Raw genomic sequence first — 22328 nt, 5'->3', positions numbered from 1 at the left:
TACTAGCTTACTGTGGGCATGTTTAGCATTCTAACAGCTAATAGTATGGCCATGCTAAATAGCCAGTACAGCATAGATTAATGAAGGTTTAACCAATTTGGGCAATATAATCCATTAAAGTGTAATCCACAGATTTATAATTCCATTTCCATAAAGTTAGATACAAGATACAATCGTTTTTTAAGAATCATCTTCTGTGCAGCAGAGGCTCAGAAATCCTGTCTTTTTGCAAAAACACTGGATCCTACAATTCCCATAATGCAACATATCATATTTTAGACTTCCCCTGCATGCCTGCTGAATGCACTCATCTTTTAAATTCCATGCATATCCATTTTAACTGTGTTTTTTTTTCTACCAAATATTTTGAGTTAACTCGGATGACATCATCAGGGTTATTTTTGTCGGCCCCTCTGTGGCTACAGAAGATATTATACAACCTTAAACTGTTTAGGCCGAGTAGGACTCCTCATGACCTTTATGTTTTCTCTGGCACCACCCTAAGGCCAAACTTTACATTATATTTTACCCCACTAGTGGTAAGCATTGGAATGGCTAAATTGACCCGTGTGGTAATATTGTTTGCTGGTGTGTATTGAACAATATGGATGTAGATGCTGTAGACTTTTAGCCTCCTTCTTCTCTTGCTTTAGGCAAGTTTAGTTTGTTTGACTTTCCCCCCCAATGGTAGATCTTGTTCCTTACTTATACTTTTACCCTTAATTCATGGTATGCATTATTATAATGCATATATTGAATTAAGGGTACAATTCATAATTTGTGTTGTTGTTTTTCTCTCTACTTCATCTGTGTAGCCACCCAGACTACAACACAAACCACCAGCACACAACAGACCTACAAGCAGCAACATCTGAGCCTTTGCCTCGACTATCAGAGCTTACAGCAGGTTTATCTGTGATGGTGTGCTGATAGCAATTAACGAGCAAATAATGAGGCTTTCGGAGGGAAATGGTCATCTGCGCTGGACTCCTGATGCGCAGTCAGGAGGACCAGCCGTGCGTGTAGCGCTGTTTCGGAACGTCTCCTCCCCTGTTTCTGCAGTGTTACTGCTTCTCCTTCTCGCTCATCGTCTCTTGTGCCAATGCTGCCCACCGCAAGAAGAGTAAGACAAGACTTCCATTTGCATAACACCACACTCCTCTTTCTTGTCTGCCACCACCATCCCTCTGCTTGATATCCATCTTGTCCTGATCCGTGTACTGTGTGGTTTGCGTCCTCTCAATCCTTCACCATTCATTCACGCCTACTCTCATGTGCAGTGCTTGTTTGGTTCTTTGCGTTATCCAGCTCAGGCAGACCAACAGAAAAAAAGCAAGGGATTTTTTTTCTCTCTCACTCAGTTTATTTTTCCGAGAAAAAAAACACCTTTTAAGCCTTTTGTGAATTGACAGTTTGGAAGAATTTCTGACTGGTACACGCGGGACGGATGAGGACAGAGTCAGTAATTCCATTTATTATTTTACGCATCAACAATCGCACGTAGCCTGGAGAGGATAAAGCTGAAAACGCATTGTGGGTTGTTGTTTTTTTTTCCTTATAAATATTACTTAGCTTTGCGGAAGGTGTCGGAGAGCTGGAGCGAGGGGAATTTAATAGGAACTAATCCGACAGCGTTAAGTTTGCTGAGGTAGGTTACCTGTCAGAGGGGGGGGAGAGAAAAAAAAACAATAGCGAAGAAGCACCGTGGAAAGCTACGCGTCATTTCCAAGACACCAGCGCAACAAGCCAACACCATTACACCAGCCTGCTGTGTGAATGGCACACGGGGTGTCTTCCTCCGTTCAACTGCTGCAGGGGAGCCACGCTGCGACCAGGGTCCAGCCGAAATTTGGGGCTTTCTGTGAGTATCTGTGGGACTGCTGTGCGCACCAAATGGACCAGTCTATTTGCCCCCCATGCACAGCACTGACGGGATAATCGGCTTTCTCCCCTGCATCTGCGATAATCTAGTTGTCTCAGGACCCATTTGTACTGTTTTTTGTATTGTCTGTTACAATTTGTTTATCTACTCCAGTTGCTAAATCTACTGGCCCACATATCTGGCTTTTAATAAGCTTCTTAAAACTCTAATGTGGAATCCTTTCCGGGCTAGTTTTCATGCTTATTATAAAACTCTCTCTACAATTCGTTAATTTTTGGAAAACCTGTCTTTCTACAGAGCAATATGAAAGATAAGTTCATCTCCTGAGGCCACAACTTCCACACTGAGCTGACTCACTGACAACTGCACCCAGGTGAGTAATACCGTTTCTCACAATATCAAAAATAGGAAATAACATAGAAAAACATTTTTTTCCTGCATGAGCGTCTTGTGTTTTCCCCACTTTGCTGGGCCCTAAATCTCAAACAGTAGCTGCATGCAGTAGTGGGCTACATGCTTTATCTCCTTTTCTTTGCTTGGCTTTCTTTTTTTAGGTCTCAAGGAATTCATGTTGTCGGTTTGCTTTATTTGTTTACACATTGTTTCAGCTTCATTTTCCTCTGATCTGTTCATTTTATGACTTTATTCCCAAGATGCTAGAAATGACATTCATCAGGAGTCTCATACAAATTGAGAGTGCCACCATTTGAAGGAAAAAAAAAACACCACCTCTCACAAAAGGTTTACCAGCATCAAAGATTGACTCATTATGTACAAGTGTTTACTTGCTAACCTGAGACCCTGTTTACCAAAGAGGGACATGTTTGAGGATTCAATTATCATAATTTTATTTGAGTCACAAGCATTTTTTTTTTTTAGATTTGGATAATTTTGGAATTATTATTAAAGGTTAATGAAATGGAAAAGTGGCATCCTGCTGGGTTTGTCAGTGGTTTCAATGTTGAACTGAGATTGTTCAAGCATGTTAAATATTAACAGTGCAGAGAATTTTAGGTCAGTACTGGTACAGATCCAACAGTATGTTTTCATAGAATCTAAATGTCTTTGGTAATACTCAAATTATTAAAGAAAAGTGACAACATTCAGCCTGGTAAATGCATTGACTAATAAATCCTGCATTCTCCAGGAAACAAGAGTATATCTGTGTTTCTGTAACTTGTTAGCTTGCTGCTACCTGGTGATTTCAGAGAAGAATGCCTGCCAAGGAACCCTGTATGACACACACCACAACAGGAGACAAGATGGAGACACCTTTTGTGTCTGTCAGAAGACATGTTTTATTCCTGTAATGTGACCAGTTGGAGAGCTTGCTTTTACCATAGAAACGTCACCCACTCAAAATTTGTGCAGGGTTGTGTGCCAGGCGAAAGCAGTATTATATCATATTATAGGAAGGACTCGATGATATCGCATGACAGTGCCGTGGAATATTTAATACGCTCTAAATGATACAGAGTACACAGTGTTGAACTCTCTGCTATAATATTATGGACGTATGATTCACTGCAAAGGTTTTAAAGCTTAAAACTCACAGGATCAGGAAATTCTGTAACGTCTTGGTCAAAAAAAGAAAAGAAAAATCCTTTGAAAACCAGACTGAAGGTCACATGTTTCCCCGTTTTCACTGTGTTACTCCTGCTTGTAGCAGGAGTCGCTGTCCGTGGTGCTGATCCAGCTGACGCTTGACTCAATATAACCAGCAGCGATGCGTTGAGTGGTTGCATTTGTTGCACAAACACAATCTGTTTGTTATTTATTTATAGGGCAACAAAAAAATGACAACTTCATTTCGACATCTGTGCTGTGTCGCTTCATTCTGAAATGTAGCCTTGATGGAAAACATGCCTCCCTGTTAATGCAGGTCAGACTGGAGATTGCCGCTCCTCTCTGCTGCATGTCAATGAGAGCGCTGTACACAGAGCATTGTCAAATGTGTTCTGCTGTAGGTAAGCAACCTATTTTTGAGATGGAGATGGTTTTTAAATTTTAATTAGCAAGAAACCAGATTACATTGCTTGTGTTTCCCCCCCTCTCTCCTCTCCTCTTCCTCTGTTCACATTGATGCAGATGTTAATCCTCTGGGCAGTATTGATGCTGCGCTCTCTGAATTGCCTCTCAACCCCGAGCGGTTGATGGCCAGGCTACTGCCAAGGAAATCACTGTGAAATTATTTAAGTTGTCCCCTGGCATGGCTTAAATAGTTTATGTAAAATGCTAAAGAAATGACGTTTACTACATCTTTAGTATTGAAAAAAATCTATTTCAGACAAGAGAAGAGGCATACTGCTGCTGAGACCAGGATTGTTTCTCCTTTGAATAATCTCATCTCTTTATTGGAAGGCCTGGAACAACTGCTCTTTTCTTGTTATACTGTCGGTGAAGATTATTTTTGGCATCCCCTCTAACTGGACGATACATAGTGGACTGAGTCACTTTCCCCCCTCAATACTACAGGTGCAGAGAGTAAGATTTTTATTGCTGCGTAGCACCGAATGACAACATAATATGTGGGGGAGTTTGACAGGGTAGTTCAATACCAGTGACTCAATGATTAGTAGGTGCCAATATTTCTGGCTTTCCAAATTCGGACCAACATATCCCACGTCATTTGCATACAAAAGGGTATGACTGTGAGTACTTCTGTGAGGTTCTACTGGCTGTGCTTGTCGAGGTTATTTCAAGAATAGAGAAACAAATGATGAACATGTGACGTAGGGAATGTGACGATCTCAACCTCCAAGCGAATCTCTTCTGTCTTCTGTCTTTCAGTGGTTTTGTTGGATCTTCACATGTGACGCAAATTGAACTCCGGCATCAGAAGACTCCCATCGCACTGCCATGTCTCTGCACAAGCGTATCCTCAATTTCACTCCGCCATTCACGCCGTGTATGTTCATCTCCTTTCTGCTGGTTCTGCTCCCAGGAGTCACTCATTTGTCCCAGGGCAGTGAGAGCAATGACGATATTGGCGGCACACCAGGCAACTGCTCCAGCACTGACAACTGCTCCGAGGGAGTGGTGCTGCCCATGTGGAACCCCCAAAACCCTGCGGTGGGTGACAAGGTTGCACGCGCCATCGTTTACTTTGCAGCCCTAATATACATGTTCCTGGGCATGTCCATTATCGCAGACCGCTTCATGTCTTCTATTGAGGTCATCACTTCTCAGGAAAAGGAGATCACCATCAAGAAGCCCAACGGCGAGACGACAACGACTACTGTACGCATCTGGAACGAGACCGTGTCCAACCTGACCCTGATGGCGCTGGGCTCATCGGCTCCAGAGATCCTGCTGTCCGTCATCGAAGTGGTGGGCCATAATTTCGAGGCTGGATCTCTGGGTCCCAGCACCATTGTGGGCAGCGCTGCGTTCAACATGTTCATTATCATCGCTCTCTGTGTCTATGTGGTGCCAGAAAATGAAACTCGTAAGGTAAAGCACCTGCGGGTGTTTTTTGTCACTGCTGCCTGGAGCGTGTTCGCCTACATCTGGCTGTATCTCATCCTGTCTGTGGTCTCCCCTGGAGAGGTGGAGGTTTGGGAGGCTGTCCTCACCTTCCTCTTCTTCCCTCTCTGCGTGCTGCAAGCCTGGATTGCAGACCGGCGCCTGCTCTTCTACAAGTATGTCCATAAGCGCTATCGTGCCGACAAGTCCCGTGGCATTATCATCGAGTCAGAGGGAGACGCCATGTTCACTAAAATGGACTTGGAGATGGACGGCCAGGGTGTGAACTCCCACACTCACCCCAAAGAGGCTCTGGACGGGATGCTGGAGGGTGTGGAGGAAGGTGGAGGGACGACCGCGGAGCAAGATCAAGAGGAAGAGGCCCGGCGGGACATGGCTCGCACTCTGAAAGACTTAAAACAGAGGCACCCGGAGAAGGACATGGAGCAGCTGATTGAGATGGCCAACTATCAAGTGCTGGTCCAACAACAGAAGAGCCGGGCCTTCTATCGCATTCAAGCCACACGCATGATGATTGGAGCTGGGAACATCTTGAAAAAGCATGCCGCCGACCAGGCCAGGAAGGTGGTGAGCTGTCATGAGGCCAGTGGGCAGGAGGAAGATCCCAACACCATCTACCTGCAGTTTGACCCGTCTCTCTATCAGTGCTTTGAGAACTGTGGCTCACTGAAACTGTCAGTGAGCCGGCACGGGGGAGAAAATGGCTGCACTGTGAAGGTAATAAGAAGGCAAATATTACAAATACTCATGGTCAATATAAAATGTTATTAAATTGCTTGAGGCATAACGATTTAAAACACTGAGTTTCTTTCTTGGTGTGTCACTCAGGTGGACTACCGCACAGAGGATGCGACTGCCAACGCCGGCTCAGACTACGAGTTTGCTGAGGGCACTTTGGTCTTCAAGCCCGGCGAGACAACAAAAGAGTTCACCGTTGGCGTTATTGATGACGATATTTTTGAAGAGGATGAGCACTTCTACGTGCGCCTGAGTAATCCACGCATCGTGCACCGGGCTGAGGTCTCCGTCCTGGAGCCAAGCTCCATCACCTCCAGCAACAGCATCTCCCACGTTCCTCCAAAGGCGGCGCTGGGCAACGCCCACACCGCCACTGTCACCATCTACGATGACGACCACGCTGGCATTTTTACGTTCGAGAGTAACTCCATGAGGGTCAGCGAGAGCGTCGGCAACATGCAGGTGAAGGTGCACCGGACGTCCGGGGCGAGGGGGAAGGTGGCGGTGCCCTACCACACCGTCGAGGGCTCCGCCAAGGCCGGGGAGGACTACGAGGAGGTGTCCGGCAAGCTGGAGTTCCAGAACGACGAGACCATGTGAGTGACAATTATTCTTCTTTGATGTGATGTCTTGTTGTTGCTTCTCATTACTTTATCGAACATCACAGCCCACATGCTGGTATGTTAAACAACCCTGCTAGATTGCTGTAAGTTATCTATTCTGGTAAAGGATAAAAGGACTATTTTTATGAGTCATAGATACGTTGGATCGGAGAAGTTTAGATCTTTCAGAGGGATGACGTGGGAGGATAAGAGGATATAGTTGTGAGGCAGATAATGAAACAATGTGGCTGATGTAAAAGAAGCAGAAAATAGGGAAGTAGAAGAAGAAGGAGACGCTTTCAATGAATGAATTGATGCAGGATTTCTGTGTATATAGGAGATCATGTGAATGCAGAGAAATGAACACTACTGCAGAAAACAAAGCAACAGCACAAGGGAAAGAAATATAGCAGGCGACTGTACAGCAGTGAGGAGGGGAAGAGTGTTGAGCAGCTACTGAAACAGGTGTATGCGATGAAACCTGTGTGATATTTTCCACAAAAGGATTCATAGATGCATCAGTAGAGAGGCATATAAAAAGAGCAGGGAGGAAGGGTACAGAGAGAGAGAGCGAGTGAGATAGAGAGAGAGAGAGAGGTGAAAGTGTGATGTTTTCCCAGCTATTCTCTTGAGCGTTGTGTGAAAGGTTTGGCGGAATGATGAGTACACTTGTGTTTGTTTTATGATGTGATGAGCAAAGGACCCGGCAATTATCCACGGGAGAGATTTTTTGTTGCTGTTGCCCCAAACGGCATCACGCTCATCAAATCAAAAATGATTTACAGCACACCAAAGGACGAAACAAAGGAATGAAATGTGTCAGATGCATCCGTCTGCGCGAGGAGGGTTTCAGGGCTCGTGTGTAGGTGTATTGTGTAGGTCGGCTGAGTGGGAGGAAAGGCAGGTGAATATGTGGTGTCAAAGAGAATGCAGATCTCCCTGTTTGTCTCTGTTTTCCATTTGCAATGCAGGTGAGATTTGAATATTCATCTCTATGTTGTCAGTTCACTTATGTATGTATCTGTGTGTTTGCTTGCTACTTTTGTGTCTTTGCCTGTGTGTGTTTTTAAGAGTGTATGTCTGTATGCTGAATCCACTTTAAACCCACATCAAACAGAACGTCACTCCAAAGGGGAACTAAAAGGAGCTTCTTGAGGATCCAAAGCAATTAAAGACGTGAAGAGGGGTTAAAGGAGTCCAAAAAGTTCTCAACTCAGCACAGCGGCTGCAGAAGCTGCAGTTAATGAGACGGCAGTGCAGAGCGACATGAAACTAGCTGGCAGCTTGCATCTGCATTCAAACGGAGTCTGAGCATTAGGTGAAAATCGTCACCTACTGAGCCAAGACTCTGTTCATCTGAGTGTAGCAGGCTGACAGTGACACAACATCTGCACACTTCATATTATCTGGAGTCTTGCTTCTCTCCACAGTCGCCGTGCAGCAGGAGAGGAAGGAGTGTGGAGCTGAGCAGGATAGTTTCGCTTCGAGAAAACCAATGAAAAGACGGGAAACGCCAGAGCTTTGCTCAGCTGCTCCCATGAATAGCAAAGAATGACTTAAATGCAGGGCTTCTCTGATCAAAGGTAATAAGAAGGAGAAAAAAAAGGTTTGACTCAGACCTTGAGTCAGAATTGCCAGGTCCAGTTGGGTAAAAATCCCTATATTTTTTGACAACTGTATTTTCAATCAAGGCACCATTCATCATAAAAGATGAAAGGCAGCATCTCTATTTGCCACATAAAAGTTATTTATTAGTGTAGAGCCAATCAAGACTAATTTCCCCTGCCGAACAGATTTTCCATGACCCAACTCTTTGTACTAAAACACATTTTGTTCCTGCTTTATGCTCCTCAGATGCTCAAGTCAAACTGAATTTTTCATGAGGTTGTTTAATTTGGAGCGTTCTGTCAGTCCTGCTAAAAGATGCAGGTGAAACCACATCGCTGCGTTTGGCTTCATCCGTCCGTGCATGTTTGCATCTTTGTGTGTTAAATGTATATCTGTGCTTCTTGCTGCTCAGCCGGCTGCCAGAGTCCATCTATCAAACAAAGCTGGCTTTTCTTACCCGAGTGTTTCCCTGGGCGTTCAGGACAAAGAGCTGACACTCGGCAGCAGGCCTCCAGGCAGCGCTGTGTGTGTGTTTGCTACGGCGCCTTTTGCTTTGTGTGTCTTTTCTGTACATCTGCCTGTCCTGCTCGATGTTTGAGCATGCAGAGGAGCAAAGGAGGAGGAAAGCTAGTTTTTAAGCGCTTGACTCAGAGCCAGGGTGAGCGGTTTAAAATCCGGGCGTGTGGTTAAATAATAATTAGCCAAAATAAACAGGCCGACATCGAAAACCGTTTTGCATTCTGTGTTTATGGATTAGTGGAAAGATCTGCTCAGACCCTTTGATGCCTGTGTGTAGCTTCCTCTTGGATCTGTTTTTCGTTAACGCCTCAAAATGTGTGGCACTCCACAATAGTTGAGGCTGAGGTGGATAACAGGGGCAGTTACATAAACTAAGATGAAAGAAGTGTGAGGAGATCACATCTGAAAAGGGAAATCAATACCGATATTCATTGTTTCTCACACTTAATGGAGTCAGGATCAATAAAATCCTGAACTTCCTGACGAACGTATAAAAGCAGAGCAGCAGAGTTAGGGGTTGGGTAACGTTGGCACAGTTAAAATCCTTCCTTAAATAGCTTCCTTTCTCTGTAGTCATCAAGGAGAAGAAAAGGTTTGCTCCATGCAGGCACCACCAAGCCTTCCTTGTTAAACGCTCATTCTCATAATGAATGCTCACGGCAATTCATCATATCTAACTGTAATCTTTGATATTAGGCTGCGCTCTCTAGGGATGTCTCTCTGTTGCTTGGTTGGTTGGCACATTCATGTTCCCCTGAAGATGAATTCTTTAACTATGGTGATCCTCTGATCTTTCATGTAGTACCATCATCAGGTCAACATTTCAATACGCCCAACACTTTGATTTATTATCCAAACTACCAGCAATACTACTGACATTGTCATCAGCCTAAGCTATACTTATGTTTACTGCTAATTAGCAAATATTAACATGCTCACGGGGTAAACAAAGATGGTAAACACATGATGACATCAGATGGCAACCTCTGGTTCGGAAAAGTGAAGCTAACGCTGAAGTGCCTTAAACTTGCATTCTCTCTGCTTGCCATCAGCAGAGTTTGCTTTAGGGCGTGGCTTCCTTGTGAAAGGTCGCTACCGCGGCCTTGCCTCCATCGCCAAACTGCTGGACTGCTTCAAAACAGGAGACCAACAAATCAATGGGGGACGTCATGATGACTACGTCCACGTCTTATATTCAGTCTATGGATGATGCATCTCGAGGGGTTTATCCTAAGATAAAACAATCCTGACAAACCTCCTGAACATCAGCATGTTGGCATTTAGCTCAAAGCACTGCTGTGGTTTCATATAGTCTCACAGATTCACTGGCATGGCTGTAGACTATTAAGGCAGAGTTAGACTAGAAAAGAACTGGTTGGTAATCAGTGTATTTAGGAGCGTCATAGAGAGGAGGAAGACGCAATAATGTTTAAGTACGGGGGCGCACATTTCTGCAGTGCTGAAGTGCAGAAAGTAGCTGGCAGCTTTAGTCTCTCCAATCTGTTGAAGTTCTCCTTATATCATCCAGTGTTCAGTAGTTCAGGAATCATTAAGCATCCCTTCTCAGTATGTTACCACACAATATTTACAAGAACAAGTTATCATTACGTAAGTCATTTATCCATATCAATGTCAATAACCTCTTGTTTCTATATAAATATCATGTACATAATAACCCAACAAGAAATGACAGTGGAGACGATATAATGGCCGTATTTCATCTGCTGTAGATATGAGAAACATATTTCTTCATGATGCTGCTGCTTTGTGGTCACGTTCAGCTGCTATGGAGTCTCCCTGGAGCTGGTAGACCTCCAGCATCTTGCTCAAGGACACTTCAGCAGGGCAGACACATGCTGACACGTCAGTTTGAGCCATGATGCTTGGACTGAATGGCAGTGCCCCGTTCACGCCGCCAGCATTTCATATTCGGTCATGCATTTATGCATTCACTCATTCTCCCCACTGGCTTCACTGTAGTCTGTCTCCCGGAAGGGCTGGAGCCCATCACAGCATGCCGAGTGCAGAAGGCAGAGATACTCTCCCAGGGTGAACATAGAGGAATACAATCCCTCACACTTATACCTGTAGGCAGATCGGAGTCTCCAGTCCTCATGACTTACTCTGTATGTCTTTTTGGCTTTGGGAGGAAACTGGAGCATTCCTACCAAACCAACGCACACTGTGGAGGAGAGGGAAACTCCAAATAAAAAGGTCAAACAGCTGCCTGCTCCTTCTTTCCACAGGTCTCAACAGCAGAGCCATACCACCCCAGGGCCAAGGATGATTTTACCTTGACTCAGCCATAATTTAACAGGATAATCCAACATAATCAGGCTAAGGAAGATACATTCTTAGAGTCAATACACGGCTTCCACTTTGAATGGAACAGTCAGACTTTCTACACATGTCATGCACACAGATTGGGGATGTTTCAGGTGAATATAGACCTGGTGTCCTTCACAGTTGTGTAGCGATATAATAGCAGGGTATTTCAACCACTACGGTTTCTCAGACACAATCTCCACAATGGAGCCGACAGGCAGACAGAGATGATAAACTCTGAAATGTGATATGCAGGAAAAGACTGTCTGGAAAAGATACATTCCAACTGTGCCTGTGAGAGTTCACATCGACCTGCAGAGATCGGTGTGATATTTTACCAGTTCAACCTGATTCTCACACTGACTATTTCAAACTCCGAGGGAAACAGTCGACGACAAATCAAGCATCTCTTGACTTTATCACCAATTTCAAACCATGTGGTTTTACGGAGAGTTACATGCTGGAGCACTGGTCACTGTTTCCAGTCTTTATGCCCAACTATGCTAACGAGTACAGACACAAGAGTGGTATGGATCTTCTTATCACTCAGGTTATTCCAGAAAATGCTGAGCTATTCCTTTACGATTTTTTTAGTAGCTATCAGCTAGCTACATTGGTTCGTTTCTGGTTACGAAAGAGTTACGAAAGAAGAGAAGCCACATGGAACTCTTTATTATATATTTGAACCACATAATTCAACCACTGAGTTGCATCACTTTAACTTGTAAGACTTTCAATTGCTTTGGTATCTTGATTGCTGATTCCTCAACAGCCTCATTGAGTCTCATTGAGCATCACTGAGTGTCGTTGAGTGTCATCGGCTTCAGGCATATTCAGAATTGAGTCATAACGTCCAAACTGAATTGATTATGGACTCTTCAGTGTTCAACCTCTACCTTCATCCTATTAGCAGCAACGTTAACACAATGCTCTATGGGGTTCTTTGGTGACTCATACAGTAGTTAACTTGAGTTCCTTTGTAAGTTTGTACTTTGCAGAATGTTTTTATTGCGAGTACTTAAGGGTTCAACCAGGTGATAAAATAGTAAGGATAAATGTTGTCTCACCTCAGTCTTTTTTTATTTTGGAATCTGTAGTTATTATTAGTTTTTCATGCATTTTTCATGCATTTTTTTGTGTTATTATCACCCAGCATTTGTCTGAAACAAGTGCAAATGAGTATTAGACTCTGGCAGAGGTAGCGATTTAAATGCCACCTAATCAGTTTAATGCAGTGTGAACGTACTTCCCTGCTGCTTTTTCGACAGCCTTTCATTTCTAGCTTGTCTTTTAGTCAGAGGTCTGCAACATTTAGATGTTTGTCTGATCCCCGGCAGTGACAACTGTGCATCTTCATGCACTAAAGCTGGGCGGACTGCTTCTGCCAAAAGTGTGATGTATGCTAATATCAAAATGGCTGCTGTGTGAATATAATCCATAACAACTGAACCGCCGCATTTTATTTTAAAGCCTCCACGATGCTTCAAAGTAAACTTACTGCGTCCCTCTGTATATCGCACTCAAACTCACATAGTTTCAAAGATGAACTATTTTGGTTCCATTCTAAGGACTCTAGGCTATACTGCGGTTCCCTTTGCTCCCACTGGCGTGACTTTCCTTGACATTATGCTGCCGATGACGTATCATTCATGTTTAAAATAAACTTCTTCTCTTCTGCGAGCAAAAAGCTGGAGCGGAATGTTGTCGAATCCTGGGTGTACATGAGTAGACAGAAATAGACGGCCGCCCACGTATCATTAGGGAGATGGAGGGAGAGGGAGAGAAAGACTCACTGTGACAGTGTGGGAGAATGAAGCGGGCTGAGGCGAATATGTCGGTCACAGTTTGACACTACATCCTCACGTGTTTTTGTAGCACTTGGATTTAACGGCACAAACGCCGTATTCCTCAATATGTCCAAAGAGCTCACTTGAATCTGCATGGATTCCGAGATAGGCGGCGCTTAATTTCCTCGGAGAACAAGATAATAATTCAATTTCCCAGGACTTATAGCTTGAAGTGTGTGGGAGGAGCGTGGGCTATCTCACTATGTTTCTCTTGTGCTTTAATGGCATAAATGGTGTAGGAGTCCGCCCTCTTGTGGGGTGCTGGGAAAAAACAAGTGTCTTGAGGTATTTATACTGTATATATGTATATACCTAACATTATACATTTATATATATATATTATATGGATGGAAAATATAATGAAATGTGTATGTATAGGTAATCTATCTCTTAGGTAATCGTTTGTATTTGTACAAAAGCATGGGCTAAGGATGAGAAACTGCTCTTACTTGATGCCTGGGATCTATTTTTTAATTAATTTAGGGAGCAAATGCTCGCTGCAGGTTGATGCATATTAGCAGGTGCTGTCCTTTCCTAAATAATGCTAATGAATGAATTCACCTCTCTCTTTTTGGCTCCGTCCTTTCCTTGTTCCTTGACCCGTCTGCTTTCAGGAAGCTGCTGAATGTGAAGGTCATCGACGACGAGGAGTATGAGAAGAATAAGACTTTTACGATTGTGTTGGAGGAGCCCATCCTGCTGGATGTGGGACAGAGACACGGTGAGCTGAGCTGCATGCTGAAGGATTTTCCCCATTATTTTATGCCTGGAATACATTTTATTTTGCACCTCCTGTCATTAATATTTAATTTAAATTCTTGGGCTAGAGCGGTTAATATTCATTGATACAAATTCTTCTTGACTCTGGGCAGCTCTGAGGTCTAAGGCTTGATCTCTTTAGTGCCTTCGGTGCATTTCACGGCCAGGCTTCATGCTGGAGGACTGATGGTTTCATTTTTGCACATTAAAGTAGCTTGGATTCAAGATCAGGCTTAGACCTTAAAGGAGTTATACAGTATTTGTGCATCTGTAGACATGCTTTACACAGTTACACATCCTATTTTTGAAATGTATTGTGATGGCAGACAACATTGAAATAGAATCATAATTGATTTTAGATTTGGAATTTTGTTATTCTAATACATCTTATATCAGCACATCCACGAAGGGCATCTGTGCTAATTTGCCTGGTGTTTTTCCCATCACATTTGTATTATTGATTTTATTACAAGCATGCCCACACCCACCACACAATCTCCAAATAATTAAGTCGTACATAGTCACAGCTACAAAACAATCAAACTCGGTTATGGGCCATACAGCTTGGATGCTTGCAAACAAAAAGCCTTTGGATTGATGAAAAAGTAAAATGGAATATAAAAAGATTGCTTAACCAGTTTTTCTACCCAAGTACTAGCTGAACTAATCAGGCAGTAGTTGGAAAATAACCGATGTGTTCCATTCACAGCAAATGTTTTGCCATTAATCCTTATGTCGCATGTGACCGTTAATATGCTTAATTCTCATGCAAAGGCACTGGGTTTCATTACGGTGTCTGATTTTGTAGCAAATCCCCCGTGTAGGAAATAATGACTGATAGTTAAGACACCTGTCTCCCTGCCGCAGGAGACACCAACGATAACAAGACAGCTCTGGGACCGGAGGACGCGTCGAAGATGGGCTGCCCCTGTCTGGGCGAGCACACTAAGCTGGACGTGGTAATAGAGGAGTCCTATGAATTCAAGGTAATTTACCTCAGAGCCATACTCATTTTAGAACTTCTCATCTGCGGCTAGAGGCCGAAGAATGCCAATATGTAGTTTGTTCTTACAAGATTCATCTGCTTTCCTACTGAATATCAATCACAGCCGCTCTGGAGTCATCAGAGACGCTGTCACAACCTTCAAATCCTTCATTTATTTGTTTGGACACTTAGAGCTCACAGTTATCTATTAATTATACTTGCTGTTAAATCCATCCTGACCAGTTGTGTGTTTATGTGTTTCAATCTGTAACAGTGGCAGAAACACTGACAAAGTAACATTTTGATATCTTATGACAATATCAGTTATGTCACATTATTTGGGGTGTGACTGTTTGGTATTCGTATTCAATCTAACTTGGCATGGGTAATAAATGATTGGTGATCTGCATGTTAGTAATGGACACATATAGTAAATAAATTGAGATGCAGCGCTGAAAGGGCTGCTTCGTCGATTAGAACTGCACTGCCATGAAATTGGGGATTATGGACGTCATGGGGAGACAGATTAAGAAAGAAATGCTCAAAATCAGCACATTAGAGACCAAGATATCCTGACCTAAAACTCAAACTAGAATTAGCGCACCAGTCAAGTGGCAGTTTCATCCCATGTCCATCCAAAATGTCATCACTTCATCATGTTATCCTATTAGACATTTGTATGAAATTGTCATATTTAGCATAGAATTATTGTGTTATGGCACAAAATGTGTTTTGTGAGGACACAATCTTTGATCCTTGTGACCAAATAGATGTTTGTGCCAAATTTGAAGAAATTCCCTCAAGTCGCTCCTGAAATATTTTGTTCATGAGAATGGGACAGGTGTGAGGTTACAGTGACCTTGACCTTCGACCTCCAAAAACTAAAGTGGACATTTGTGCCAAAGTTTAAGAAATTCTCTCTTGGCGTTCCTGAGATATCGTGTTCATGAGTTCGGACTAGAAAGATGTAACTCAACTAAATAAACTTAAGCCTTGAGTTACCATTTTTTAGTTTTTGCAACCAGTTAAGGAAGTGAACATATTTGGACTTGAGAGGAGCAACAGGTGGATCTGACAAACACAAGCGACAGAGGAGCAACCTTACTGGATCTGGATCCATCTGACTTCTGGTGTTAAGCTGTTAACAAAGTTAGCTTCATAATTCAAGGTTAACTTTACAGCTAAGTGTCGACATCATCTTAGTAGCTAATCGCATCGTGGTAGAGTGGTAGAGCGGTAGTGACAGTAGCGAAGCAACCACGCCTTAAAGCCTACCCTGCTTTATGGTCTATTTGACTCTAAATGGAGCATACTGTACTAAATGAAGATCATTCTGTATTGAAGAAGACTTGAAACTAGAGATTGAGACCATAAACTCATGTTTACAATGTTTACCGAGATAATAAATCAAGTGAGAAGTAGGGTCTTTTTCTCATGGACTTCCATGCAATTGGAGGAGTCCCCCCCCTGATGGCCAGTTGAGGGAATGTAAGCTTAAGGCACATCTGCATTGGCTTCACTTTTCAGAACCGGACGTTTCCGCCTGCATTTATATCCATTATATCTAGCCTCCCTGCCTTTTAAATGTCGATGTCTGTCATATTCCACACCACAACCGTTTCTAACAAACCCCCATATTGTCCTTAAGACCCAAACTGAGATAACCCTGGAGACATCACTATGACATCATCAGCCTCATTTTCCCAGACTTTAAAAAGCTGCCGTTTTCTGTTATATTTCTTTGAATGCTAAAGTGACCTTCTGATGTAACAAAATTGGTGGTGTGCCGTTTAATACAAAATTCAAGCTGTAACATGATATTGCACTTATACTCAAGGCTCCAGCTTCATGTGCTGATACTAGGGGCTCTACTTTCTGCACCGGTGTAATGCAGCTTTATTCTGCTGACGTGCCTTTTCCCTGAGGGAATTTGGGGTTTTGTGCTCCCCTGCATCTCCGTTGGTGACTCACTGTCAGTGATGGGAATAACGGCGTTGAAATAAACGGCGTTACTAACGCCGTTACTTTTTTCAGTAACGAGTAATCTAACTAATTACTTTGACTGTCACTATAACGCCGTTATCATTGCCGACACCCCGTTACTGCACGTTACTCAAGTCGCACAATGAACTTTTTTTTAACTTCATGATAGGACTCGTGCGCGTGTTGTCATGAGAGAAGGGAGGATGAGATACCGTAGATGACCATTTAGTAGCCCGGGCGTTTAATATGCTAAATCGACTTGGAGCCCAGGCGTTTATAAGAACCAGGCGCGTATTTGCAACAGGCTACAATTTATTTTTGCAATGAGCAGCACCAGACCATCATGCAAAGAACAAGGAGCTCACCATAGCACCACTGGAACAAAACTACTTTTTCCCCCCGACGCATCTTTATTGACATCAGACAATAAATACAAAGACAGTTTGTCTGTGTTACCGCGACACAGGGAGCTGATCAGAGCAGTGTTATGAATGATAACGGAAGGGGGGGTCGATCGCGGTAATTTCAACACTGTACATTAGCGCATTTATCTATATCCCTATATCCCTCAGTCTAGCGCGCCTGTGTTTGTGTGTGTGTGTGTGTGCGCGCGCGCCTGCATGCGAGAGAGAGAGAGAGCGCGAGAGGAGGGGCTGACTGACAGAAGAGGTGAGAGCCGATGATGTGCTGTTAAAAAAAAACTTTTGTTTTCTGTGCAAGACTATGGTAAACACTTAATCGCCCGGGCGTTTAATTGAACCGGCGTTTATTATGCCAAATGAGGTCGGACCCCCGGCGGCTATAGCACAGGCGCGTATTTGCACGCGGGCGATTATTTGGTCATCTACGGTATTTTGAGAAGTGTATGTCCATCCGCTGTCGTTTACGTTGAGTTACAATAAAAGCAAACCTCTGTGCAGGTACTTGTCTTTGTTGTCGTGCACTCTATTCATCTGGCTTATGAAACATGCTCTGAGAAGGTGGGGGCCAGGGGGGGGGGGGGGGGGGTTACGGGGGCGAGAAACGAAAAAGTAACGCAATAGTTACTTTTACTGGTAACTAGTTACTTTTATAGTGGAGTAACTCAGTTAGTAACTCAGTTACTTTTTGGGAGAAGTAACTAGTAACTATAACTAATTACTTTTTCAAAGTAACGTGCCCAACACTGCTCACTGTGCACCACAGTGGAAAGAGTGACACGCTTAATTGCACCTTGATTCACCACATTAGTGTCCCAAGTCCCAAATGACAATGTTAAGATTGATACTGTATATGGCATAACTGTAAAGACATGGCTACGTTTGTCTTTGTCCTTGCGGCCGTCTGCAGAGCACCGTGGACAAGCTCATCAAGAAGACGAACCTGGCTCTGGTGGTGGGGAGCAGCAGCTGGAGGGAGCAGTTTGTTAGTGCTGTCACTGTCAGTGCAGGTGAGTCGCAGCATTGTGAAATGTCTCATCTGTTCATCCCCCTGAGACCGGACCTGTGCAGGATTGAATCACCAGCCTCACTGGGTTTTTTTTTTGTTCCTTCTTTATGTATCTTCATTATATACAGCATGACGTCACAGATAACGAATGAAAGCGCTCCCAAAAACAAAGCCTGTTTTAATATATTTTGGCAATTCCCGTATTAATTTGCTGCTCCCGTTTAACCCAGGCAATCATTAAAAATGCATGATGTAGAGAATCCGTAGTGTGGCTCACCATACACACTAAACTTGTCTGGTTCTGCCAGGACAATTAATAGCTCTGTGGAATTTACGTAGATGAATGTGGTATGATGAACCCTTTTTATTTTTGCCCTTTCAAAGCCATCCACTTGGCTTTGCGAACCTTTTAGATCTGCACTAGAGCACAAAACATCTGGGCTAAAAGCCGACTTACAGTAGACACCAGAGATGTGTCATTCCCTTATTATGCTCTTTTCTCTCAGATTCACTCTCTCTCTGGTTGAGGTCACTCATATTTTCTTGCAGAGGGTGTATATATACATGAAGTATGCTTCCTGTCTCATAATAAGTCATAACTATATTTACAGACGTATGGATGGATGTAATGGTTTGAAAATGTTAGCTCCTACACATTCAACGGCTTACATGTGGTGGGGTTGGTTTCATCTTGGCAGGATTTGCTGTCAGACATGTTACCTAAGCTTGATTGAAGCATGAAGCTACAACTATTTACTGTTTTATGATTTAGTAGCATTTTTCTGAGATGACATGTGATGTCACAACTAGGTCAGATGATACTTAACATCTAATTCTCTGCTCTGATCCGGTTTTGCACACTGCAGGATCCGGTCCTCTGTCAACAGAGAAGGCCGATGTCTTTGTAGGTATTTTGCGGTCCTTCATGCATCTATTCTGTCTCCGCCAGGGGACGATGACGAGGAAGAGAGCGGGGAGGAGCGCTTGCCGTCCTGCTTTGATTACATTATGCACTTCCTGACAGTTTTCTGGAAAGTTCTCTTCGCTTTTGTCCCACCCACTGAGTACTGGAACGGCTGGGCCTGTTTCATCGTGTCCATTTCGCTCATCGGCGTTCTGACAGCTGTGACCGGGGACTTGGCCTCTCATTTCGGCTGCACCGTCGGTCTCAAAGACTCGGTCACCGCTGTGGTGTTCGTGGCCTTGGGCACCTCTGTTCCAGGTGGGCATCTGTGGTGTCTATCAGCTCTAACGGCAGACTTGTCCTGAGTTTCCTCCGGGGGGGTTTATGTGGGCATTAGAGGCAGCTGCCTGGGAAGACTTGTGTAACCTCTGCCTCCACCTGTGCTGTCAGAGTAATTCTCTGCTGAGCTCTTGCCTTGAACATTAACAAGCTGTAAACAAAGAAAAGCCTGTTTTACTTGTTATTCTCCACGCTGCCTGACTGTATTCCTATTCCCCAGCTCTAAACGCTGCCACAGAGAAGCACAAATGAGAATATGAAAATTAGGTGTTAACAGGTCAGAAACCTCAGTAAGCCTCATATGCTCCTTAGGTTGGCAGACTATATCCTGGGAATCACCCTAGATTAATTATTATTATGTTACAGTATCAACAGTATATCAGACAGTATTAGTTGGGTGTTAGGCGTTAAGGCACCATTCATGGGGACCTTTGTTCATCATTATTTAATAAAGGAACTTAAATATATAAACATGTATCTAAAAAGTGCCTTATTATAAAGTTTGACTACTTTTCTTACCACAAAAAACTTTTAAGCTCCATATCACTTTGCTTATAGAAAATGATGTGACACCCTTTTCTCCCATAACTGACATTTAAAGTTACTTGATTTAATTTGTCCTGGTAGTTTAAGGCAGGGTCCCAGTCTGTGCAAACCACCCACCTCCATTAGTAGCTGATTTGCAAATGAAGAATCACCTGTTATCTATTTCTTTCTCTATGCATAATTCATGTCTCTACAGATACATTTGCAAGTAAAGTGGCTGCCATCCAGGACCAATACGCCGACGCCTCCATCGGCAACGTGACGGGCAGCAACGCGGTGAATGTGTTCCTGGGCATCGGCGTGGCGTGGACCATCGCCGCCGTTTACTGGCAGACCAAAGGCCTGCCGTTCAAGGTGAACCCGGGCTCCCTGGCCTTTTCCGTCACCCTCTTCACCGTCATGGCGCTGGTGTGTGTGATGGTGCTGCTCTACCGCCGGCGTCCCAGCGTGGCAGGCGGAGAGCTCGGGGGCCCACGGACACCCAAGCTGCTCACCTTCTTCATGTTCCTCTCCCTCTGGTTCATCTACATCCTGCTGTCCTCCCTGGAGGCTTACTGCCACGTGCCTGGCTTCTGAGACCGAGGGAAACGCACAGACACGGCTCCCCTCCTCGTTTTTACAGTCTACTGAACGTGTTTTCTCTCGGTTTTTTGTCTATTTTCACAAAGGTTTATAACTATTTGTATCATTAGTTATTATTGATACCGCGCAATATTTGATCGACTGAAATCTTTGGACTTTGGAACTTTGCTACCACCCTCTATGCTGTGAAGTATAGCTTTAGCCTCTGAAATTTAACCTCTTCTCAACTTTTTTCTTCCTTTTTGCGAAACACTATGTTCCACTGGACATTTATCTAATCATTGCAATCGGCAGAAATCGCATCGAAACCTTCTGCCACTTGAAACGTAAAACTTCTGGCGTCATGCCGTCTCTTTGCGTGGACGAGTTTTTAAGCGTTAGGAAAGCACAAGATTATAAAGCGGCAAATTAAAGATGGTGCATGGGATGCCATTATACTGACATTGACATGAAAGGAAGGCCATTACTGAGGCTGAAGCCACATATGTGTGTGTTGATATTTATTACTCAATCTATACATTAATTACTCATTGTATATCATGTAAACGATGAACATTGTGCGTGGGAGTTTTGTGAAAGAGTAGGTGTGTTTGCTTTTGCACGTGGTCAAATTAAGAGTTTCTTGGTAATCTATTTTAAAGTACCGTATGTAATATTTTGACATGGCTGTTGACGTGTTGATGTGTTCCTGTACATGTGAATCACAGCTCTATCATAATCTTTTCACTGCCTGGTCCCCTTTCCCCACAAAGCTTTCTCAGTCAGTGTCATGTTCCAGATAGCCAGGGTTTTAAAAAAAATGCCTTTTTTTTTTTCTTTTTTTTTACAACATAAGTCTTAAAATTGTACTATGAAATATCGATTATTTGAGCACATTTTTGCGCGCGCGTCTGTGGTATGTATGCGTGTGCGTGCACATCTGCTTTCTAGCACAAGTTGGCGAAAGGCGCTGTTTCGTCACACTGACACTGTGGACATCACTTTTAGAAGAAAGCACAGCTAGATATTGGGTCCTAACCACAGCACAATCACCGAACAGGTCCATCGTCTGGGATGACAAATGTGCTGAAAGAGAGTGTCTCCTTGTGTCACACAGCAGTCGATATTGAAGTTTTTATTTAACCCCAAATCTGTAGAGCCATATTTATTGTAACAGTATTACAGTAAAGGTATTTATATGATCAATTTTAGTTTTATTGATATGCACGTTTAATGTACAAAAAGTGGAAATAAATGTTGCTCATTTATGATGCTGTGAAAAGCCTTGTTGTCTTGATTCTGCATTTCAATCAATGAATATTCAAGATTATGTCCATATAAGAACCAAAGCAAACATTACCTTATTTTGTTTCAAATGAATCGGGATATTCATGCTTTTATTAAAATTAAGTATTACAAATTAACTGGATGGTTGTCTGGAGAAGTGAACAAACAGCTAAATGAATAACTGACAAGAATATATAATACAACCAGTAACCAGTAACCAGTAACCAGTGCAACAACTCTACAAACTACTAAATTGAATGAAAAAAGGGAGAAGTATTCAGATCCTTTACTGGCTTAAAAGTACACCAAGAATGAAAATATATTCTATCTCAAGTAAAGATCCTGCAGTCATACATTGTAAAAGTACAGTCGTATTATCAGTAAAATATGCTAAGTATCAGAAGTGAAAGTATTAAACAGACTGGATGAGAAGACGAGCAGTTCTGACTGGCAGCTGAAATCTGCAGACAGAAGACCGATGTAAATAGTAAATGGACTTTATCACCTTTCTAGTCAACCATTCAAAGCT

General features: G+C 43.2%; 1 protein-coding gene across 1 annotated transcript; it reads left to right on the top strand.

Moving 5' to 3' along the window:
- Positions 1-1733: 1733 nt before the first annotated feature.
- Positions 1734-21794, top strand: slc8a4a (solute carrier family 8 member 4a). The gene is made up of 9 exons (XM_084029586.1): positions 1734-1861; positions 2180-2255; positions 4673-6085; positions 6197-6702; positions 13622-13728; positions 14634-14752; positions 18064-18163; positions 19112-19384; positions 20148-21794. Exons 3-9 carry the CDS (start codon positions 4742-4744, stop codon positions 20525-20527), a joined length of 2829 nt encoding a protein of 942 aa, XP_083885712.1. The 5' UTR covers positions 1734-1861; positions 2180-2255; positions 4673-4741; the 3' UTR covers positions 20528-21794.
- Positions 21795-22328: the final 534 nt, after the last annotated feature.

This window comes from Eutrigla gurnardus (assembly GCF_963514095.1).
Source record: "Eutrigla gurnardus genome assembly, chromosome: 15".
Taxonomy (NCBI): domain Eukaryota; kingdom Metazoa; phylum Chordata; class Actinopteri; order Perciformes; family Triglidae; genus Eutrigla; species Eutrigla gurnardus.
This window is presented reverse-complemented; position numbering and strand designations above follow the sequence as displayed.

Bases quoted from the DNA above. Each gene is read 5' to 3' on its own strand.
- slc8a4a (XM_084029586.1), top strand. From the start codon at position 4,742: ATGTCTCTGCACAAGCGTATCCTCAATTTCACTCCGCCATTCACGCCG. The intron at 6,086-6,196 runs GTAATAAGAAGG...TGTGTCACTCAG, and splicing joins AAAATGGCTGCACTGTGAAG to GTGGACTACCGCACAGAGGA. The intron at 13,729-14,633 runs GTGAGCTGAGCT...TCCCTGCCGCAG, and splicing joins GGATGTGGGACAGAGACACG to GAGACACCAACGATAACAAG.